This window comes from Cyprinodon variegatus, unplaced genomic scaffold (assembly GCF_000732505.1).
Source record: "Cyprinodon variegatus isolate N-32 unplaced genomic scaffold, C_variegatus-1.0 Scaffold145, whole genome shotgun sequence".
NCBI classification, from domain to species: domain Eukaryota; kingdom Metazoa; phylum Chordata; class Actinopteri; order Cyprinodontiformes; family Cyprinodontidae; genus Cyprinodon; species Cyprinodon variegatus.
In genome coordinates, this window is record NW_015150598.1 from 815,044 (window position 1) to 822,876 (window position 7,833).

At 39.1% G+C, this 7,833-nt stretch overlaps 1 protein-coding gene across 1 annotated transcript in view; it reads right to left on the reverse strand.

Moving 5' to 3' along the window:
• LOC107086206 (insulin-like growth factor-binding protein 2-B) overlaps positions 1-7,833 on the reverse strand; it is a 24,601-nt gene that overhangs the window by 8,407 nt on the left and 8,361 nt on the right. The window contains exon 2 of the mRNA XM_015376995.1: positions 1,274-1,422. Coding sequence (XP_015232481.1) covers positions 1,274-1,422 — 149 coding nt within the window. The remainder of the gene's footprint in view (positions 1-1,273; positions 1,423-7,833) is intronic.

Below are 7,833 nucleotides of genomic sequence, written 5' to 3' on the forward strand. Positions count from 1 at the left end.
CTTTTGAAATAAGACAATGCAATTGTGTTTTCTTATTCTAATGTAAATTGTCTTGTTCCATTGGCAAAATGTCTCTTTTACCTCCTCAATTCAAGAACAAATGCACTTATTTTAAGAAAAAATGACTTATCTAGATTCCGATTTTTTGCAGTGTAGCTCTTAATCTTATCAATAGAGTATCAGAATTGACTCAGTTGGATCTTTTCATAGTTTTACCTGAGGTTGCTGGTGAAGATTCTCAGTCATCCAGGTCATAGTCATTCCAAAAAGTTAAAAAGTAAAAAAACAACTGACAACCACTGGACTTTGTTTTCCAATTTTGAAGATGTTTCGCTTCCCATCCAGGAAGCCTTTTCAATTCAAACTGTCTGGATTAGCGATGAGTTCGAATCTTTTTAGAGTAGCCCAACGAAAGGCCATTACTAAGGGGTGGACCTGTTCTGTTGGTTTAATGTGCATGTTTTCTAAGCAATAACAAGGCTTTGTTGGTATGAACTTTAATCCTGACAGTTATCAGTCTGGTGTTTTGTTTTGCACCACAATGTGGGATTGGCTGAGAACTTTGTGATTATCTTGGGATATATGCCCTGTACAGTCGGCCCTGACCTGAAGGTCTGACACAAGAGCTTACATGCTACATAGAACTCTGTGAACTTGGACCCACCCACCAACAACAAAGTGCGGTCATGCTTGAAGCCATCCATCTGAAATTCCTCCCTTCGTCAAGTTGCTCAGATCCTCCTATTGCCTTCACTCTTTTGTTGCTTGTAACAATCTTGACTTTTTCTTTCGTCAAACATATTTTTCCTCTCGTTCTTATTTTGTGCTGTTTTGCATGCAGGCAAGTCAGAGACAAAAAGAGTGGAAGCATCATTGTTTGCATTACTGAGCTGAGTGTATATGGACCTCATCTAGCGCTGCCCCCTGGGCAGAAGCTCATTTTCATCAAACGGACCTTCTGGACTTTTACACTGTCTCATCTGAGAATTTTAAGTATTGTTTTTTTCCTTTGAAAAGGTTGAAATACAACAAGCTGGTCATACAGAGACAACATGTTTCAGTTTTTGCTCAGTTTCAAAGTGTGGTTGAACTGAACCCATCTCACCAGACCTTTGATTAGGTTGAACATTTCTCTGCCTTATGACATTTACAACGACCCTAAACAGTCACATATAAAACTCATAATAAATGCTACTTTAAGGAAAAAAGAAAAATGAAGTTTTACATGAGCTAAAAAAGTGAGCTCTTCCAGGTAAATAAGGGGGGTACTGACCTGTGGTTCTCTCTGGACTCGATCATCATGCGGATTTATTCTCATCCTGGCTTTCAGTTCATTCAGGTGCTGCCTCTTTGCTACTTCCTGCCAGCTCCAGAGATCAGGGGAAGGTCTCTTAATGTGTGGAATCTCAGTCCCTTGTACCTCTGCAGAGAAACAAAAAAAGAAAACCAACTTAGACAAGCTTTTAATCCGATGCATATGTCCCAAGGAGACATATTTTTTAAAACAGACTCAAAACTGTCAGACAGGCATTCAAACTCAACTTGTCTGGTTTTAATCCACGCCTGGAGGTTCCTAGAAATCTCTGGCCTTGTTTTACTATAGAAAATCCAACTCTCCCCAACTTTTCTTACTTTCTAAAAAAAAATCTTCATTCTTTCTCTTATTATGAGCTGCAGTTTTCTGTTAACAACCTCTTTTCATAAGATGCGAGTCTTAATCCGGGAATTAGAGGACAATGTCGGTCTGTATCCTGGGGGCATCCTGTGTCTCATGGTGACTAATGCTTTGCTACACATTCAGGTGCTGCAATGGCTGCAATTACTTCTCTGATTGTGAAGAAACAAACTACATAAAGCTCCAGTTTGCGTCTCTGAAACAGAATATGACCTAAATTGCTTAAAGCAACAAAGATGAGTAAAGATAAAACCTGAAAAATTACATATAGCAGATTGTTAAAGTCAGACTTTTATGTGTGGCAGAAAAGAATTATCACTAGATACAGGGATTTCAATATAATGTGTATTTGTAATAATGTCCTCTGAATTTTTTAACCAATAGTTGCTGTTACTGCTTAATTTCCTTTGGGGAGTTTGTCTCTCCCAGCTCTTTACACCCTCCTGGCTCAGTAACTGGATGGAGAACATCAGTAAACATCAGTTATCTTCAGTGAGATTTTCTAAAGACTACTTTCTTTGTGTCAGTCTTCAGTAGAGGACAAGATTTAAGACCGCCAGAGCTAATTTGTTACAGAACAGCTTTCATACTTTTATAGATTTCTACCGCCTCCCCAACCTGGAACACACCCACACACACGAGTTTGCATTTCTATCCATATTAGGACTTTACATTGACTTACATTCTTTTAGTTACTGCATTTATGCTAAACCCAGACATTTACCCTAATCATTATCACCATATTCCTAACTCTAAGCTTAACCTAAAGGTAATTGACACCATACTGTACCTCTAAACTGAGGTACAGAGGTATACTAAGGTTAGAAATGGGGTCAGCCACATAAGGACCAGCATTCGGTTGCCCTGTTTGTTCTCGGAAGGCTAGTAAATACACCAAAAACAGTCCTAAATAGGTAACACACTGTAAACCAGTACACACACACAATCAAAAAGTGTTTATGATGTTTGGTTTCTGTGAAATCTGCAAAACATATTCAGAATAATGTTGTAAAAAAAATAAATAAATGCTAAGTGATAAAAGAAAAAGACCAGTTGCAGATGAAATCCAGAATTAGACAAACTCCAATGTTTGTTACAGTAACTCGTGCAGTTATCAGGAATCAGAGTCATGGTACTTTTCATGAGCAGAAATGAGATGAGAGGCGAGGATTAGTCATGGGAGTCCAGACTTGTTGGGAAGCGGATCTGATGGGGCTTTGACGTGCTGACTCAGGAGTTTTTTTGGCTCTTGAACCTTCCTGCCAGAGGCTTCGTAGCTAAGGCTGTGTGTAAGTGTAATTAGCACTGAAACAGAACTCAGAGGCTGTAAATCAACTCCCCAGTATAAAGAGCTGTGAGTTGGAGTGTCTATGCACATACACAGAGACTTTTGTCTGTGCTTAGAAATCATACCAACTTTATATAAAATAACTTAGATTCACAGTGCTAATAGATAAATAAATAAATATATACACACACACATATATATATATATATATTCTGTCCTCATTTAAATGACAGAAAAACTGACTAATATAATAAAATTCCAATGCCTGACCAGAAGGTGGCATTGTTATCTGTTTGTTTGAAATTTAAGACAAAGGTAAAATTTTTTCTCCCAAGTAGGTTATGCTTTTAACATGGCACAGGGAAGAATCGCCATTTGAGTTAATTTGTCCAGTGATCACATCAGTAACTAAGCTAGTGATTCGGTTGTTTACTCTCTGATATGAATTATGGATGGAAACTCTGTACCTTAAACCTGCGAGTGCTTGTAGCACACTTGATGATCCATGATCAGCCTCTCGTGAGCACATTGACAGGCTGTCAGGTTGGATTAAATTTTGTTTTGTTTTTTCCATCCTGACACTTGTAGAAATCTGCCTTTAGTTCATCCTCCTGATGAAGGCGTGACCATGTCAAGAGACTGCTGAGACTAGGGAAGCAGAGTGCAATGCAGAGTGTGTTTATTGGCATGACCAGGGTGTTGGGGTCTGGGTGTAAGTTTATAGTCTAGGAATGAACGTGACCTGGGTATCAAGTTTTGATGACTGGACCTGACCATCGGTTTCTTAAAATGAATTTCCAATTTATTTAATTCAATGAGTTATATAATTAATTAAAATAATAGGTAGAACAAACACATTTTTTGCAGGGTCTTGGAGAGGTGTTCATGAACGATAGGTTTCCTCAGCAGTCTTAAAAATGAAAAAATGTTTCATGGTGAGGTTGTGGGGTTGCAATAGTAGTGTTGCTGAATGTTTGTGGGGTTTAGGATGAGGAATAGCAGCAGCAGTTGTAGTTTGTGTAGAAACTTTGACATTTGACATTTCCCCACTTTCCTTGATGGGCCTTCGGCTTGTTCTTGGCTGGTCCCTGTCTTGTCCCCTACAATTCCTTTTTTAAAAATCAATCATTGTACTAAAATATTCTTTTTTGTTATGGTTTGCGGACATTAAGATCTAAAAAGAAGCGTCATCTCCTGGTCAGACCCTGTAATTCAGTGAAAGGGTGGAGTCAGGGTAAAAAAATATGTTACGCCAAGGAGAAGGCCAGTGGCTGGAAGTGGTAGGGGATCCAGGGAAGTGGGCTGCCATTCAGCTGGCGTTTGACCGGGATGGGGCCATTTTGAATGGCTGCTTCTGTATTTGGGGATGTGGCGGCCTAGTGTTTAGGGCATAGAGCTTGTAATTTTGAGGTTCTGAGTTTAAGCCCCACTTGCACTGACTCTCAGCAAGACCCTTAACCCCACACTGCTCACGGAGGGCCCCACGATGACAGCCCACTGCTCCCCAAGGTAATGGCTTAAATGCAGAAGTAAATTTCTCCAATGTGAGAACAATAAAGTGCAATTACTATTACCTGGTTTCCACTCTTCACAATCTTAACCAGTAGTCAAATTAAGACTATGATTTGTAAACCAACCAACCAGCACCACAGTCTCCTTACAACAAAACCTGTATATATGGAGGATGAGGAGGAAGAGCACACAACTCCAAATTGCAAACGTAAACTGGATTTGTTTTACAGCAAAGAAAACAATTTTTAACAGCTGCTTTACGTGTAAAAAATTGTCTGCCAAAGTGTCAAAGAAAAGCTGTAACCTCATAGTTAAAGAAATTATTAAAAAAGAATTGTGTAATTGTGCCAAAGCTAACAGTGTAAGGTTTAAAGGCAATGAAGCATTCCCAGTAAGGCTGAAGATAATGATAGAGCAGCAGAAAGATCTTAAATTCAAAGTATGCATCACTAGATTTTAATCGAATGCTTCATAATAGCTGCAACATCTTTGATTGTAGCATTGTGGTTAGATAAAGCAGGGTTAGGGGTAAAAGGTTAAAGCATATTAACATCATAAATAACTAGAGCCAGTTTTCTAAATATGCCACAATCAAGCTATGATATGGACAGTTTTGGGGTTTCCAGTCAGGTGTGAAGGGGGGAGGGGCAATATATTAGATCTATCAAACTATAAGGCATAACAGGGAGCTAACTGCCTTTTTAATACACCCCAGAAAACCTCAATAAGTCCTAACTAAATCAGATCCCATCCATAATGTAATAATATTATGCTAGGGCAGTGGTTCCAAACCCTGGTTTTCAGGAACCCCTACCCTGCCCTGAATATTTAAGATATGTTACTGTTCCTCCAGCGAACAGGATTCAAATTAGGGCTCCTAAGAGCTTCTTTTAATCCTTTTTTTTCTGGTCTTATACAATAAGGAAACACCTAAAACATGCAGAACAGGGGTTCATGAGGAAGGGTTAGGAACAACTGTGCTAGGGTCTTCATCAACAGTGAAAGGACCCCGAATGAAGGTGTGTAAAAGCAGAAACAGTGGAGTCATGCTGAGGTTACCACTAAAACCTAGTTAGATTGAAAGCTTTTTTGTGAGTATTATCATATGTCAGACCTGGGTAACCATTGTTACAAAATCCATTGCACTTTCCAAAAGAAACCCCAAGACTTTAGCTACCATCTGCCATTCAAACAGTGTTTGTTCTGCCTCAGTACCATAGAAACTACCTGTCTGGAGCTGTTGGAGTTTTGGCTTCGGTTTATGGTTTTAAGCAATGCTTTCACAGCTTTCTCAACACCCACACTGAGTAATGAATGTTTACACTGTCATCAGATAGAGCAGAGAAGTGTCTCAGATACTTGACAAGGTTTATGATGACCACCGTAGGAATTCTAACAGGCCATAGTCTGTAGCAGTGCTACCTCCTGAAGCCCAATAACTTCAAATGCGGACATAGAAAAAAGAAAAAAAGAATATAGAAAAAAAGAAAAAAACTGCAGTAGATTAATAAAGAAGACCAGCTCAGAAATATGTTGTTTGTTTTGGGTTTTCAGGTTAGTTGAGTTGTTGCATGCATTTCTGTCTTGCTGTAACCACAGAAATGGCTTTTGTAGAAATTGAGAGGAGACAGAGAGACGGAGTTGTAATTATTAACTAGCTTTGGACTAATCATTAAGTCAGATTTTTGCTACTCCTCCTCCTCAGCCAGATTTTCATGGTTTGTGAAAATGTAAATAACTATAGGGAATTGCCTCATTTATGCTCACATAATCTTGTTGCAGTCAAGTTTCTGTAAGACACTATAAATCCGCTTATCACAAATCAAGTTATTAACTAACAGACGTTTTGACGAAAGAGATCTTATGTTGAATAAACCATTTTTTTTCCCCTATTGGAGTTGTTTTAATTTTTATTAGAATTATTTTTGCCAATAATTAATGTAGCCCAGATTGTTTTCAGGACACCACCTAGACAACCAGCGGTTGAATGAGGACATGCGGCTAAACATGTCATCACTGGTCAGATCAGGGAGGGGACAAGAGAAAATTACGGAGTCTGACATTGTTTTGGCAAACTCACACACACCAAAGCAACACCAATTGGAAGCAGAGCTAGTGACTTGCTGTGATTGATTAATCTGACCATATGTTTATGACATTAAGCTAGATTATAAAAAGGCTTCACAGTTACTCCACTGATAAATTCTCAAAAAAGCCTATTGCCTTAGCTTAAATTCAATTAAGATGCCATCATATTATGTGAATTCAGGCGGAATTCACATAATTCTGCAGAGCAGAGTGGGTCCAAACTAGGATTAAGAGGTCATTACTTTTTAACATGGCATCAGGTTGTTTTAGACATTTTTATGAATAATTCACCATGATTATTTTCCTTACTTAGATTATTTTTATATAATTTTAAACCAATGTATTAGTCAGAGACACTTTGGTTTGAAAAAAAAAAAAGTAAACTGACAAATAGTTTCTCACAATAATGCTGCTGTGAGGTGAGTGATGATTTCACATCATCATCATTTGTCTATCAGGCCACAGGTTAGTGTACAGTTGTCTATTGACCTCATGATGAAATTTCTGGCTCTAAATATCAAAAATGGGACAGAGGGCTCAGTATTCAAGGCGAGTCAGACAGTGGGAAGTTTCAAAACATTTGGAAATTATAAAACAGAACAGAAACACAGGCTGCTGTGGATCAGCGGACCTGCAGTGACTCCAGGGGTAAGGCGCTCTGGTTCAACAGTTCAGTCCTTCCTCTCTGAGGAAGGCAGGATCTGACCGTTGGACTGCCAAATGAGCTGCGGGGCAGAGCCGCCCAGGGTGTCCTCGATGCAGCAACTACAGTGAGAAGGCAGGAATCGAATCCAGGTCAGGGGTTCCGATCCACATAGGAACAGAATGATCCAGGGTTCCAGGAATCCACAGAACGTGAAGGCAGACACACAGGTGCAGACGGGAAGTCTCAGCGGTTGAGGGACAGAGACAAGACATGGTACTAGAAAATCTGCAGAACTTTAAACTGGTCTCCACCTAGGAGCCAGGACACAGTCAGGAGATGACAACACAGACACTAAAACCTCTGAACCCACTGGCCACCGGGGAGGAGGCCACAAACCTTTGACAAACTAAAACTACTGAAAAAAAAAAAAAAAAAAAAAAAAAAAAAAAAGATCAGGCCCTAAAAATTCATCAAGTTTTAAAATGATTAACTTTACACAGGTGGATAAGGTGACAGATGATTAGGAACCGGACAGAGTCAAGCAGGTGAATGAAGTGAACAATAAAGGTAAGCTATCAGGGCAGATCATGACACTTAAACATACTTGATGTTTAAAAAAAATTA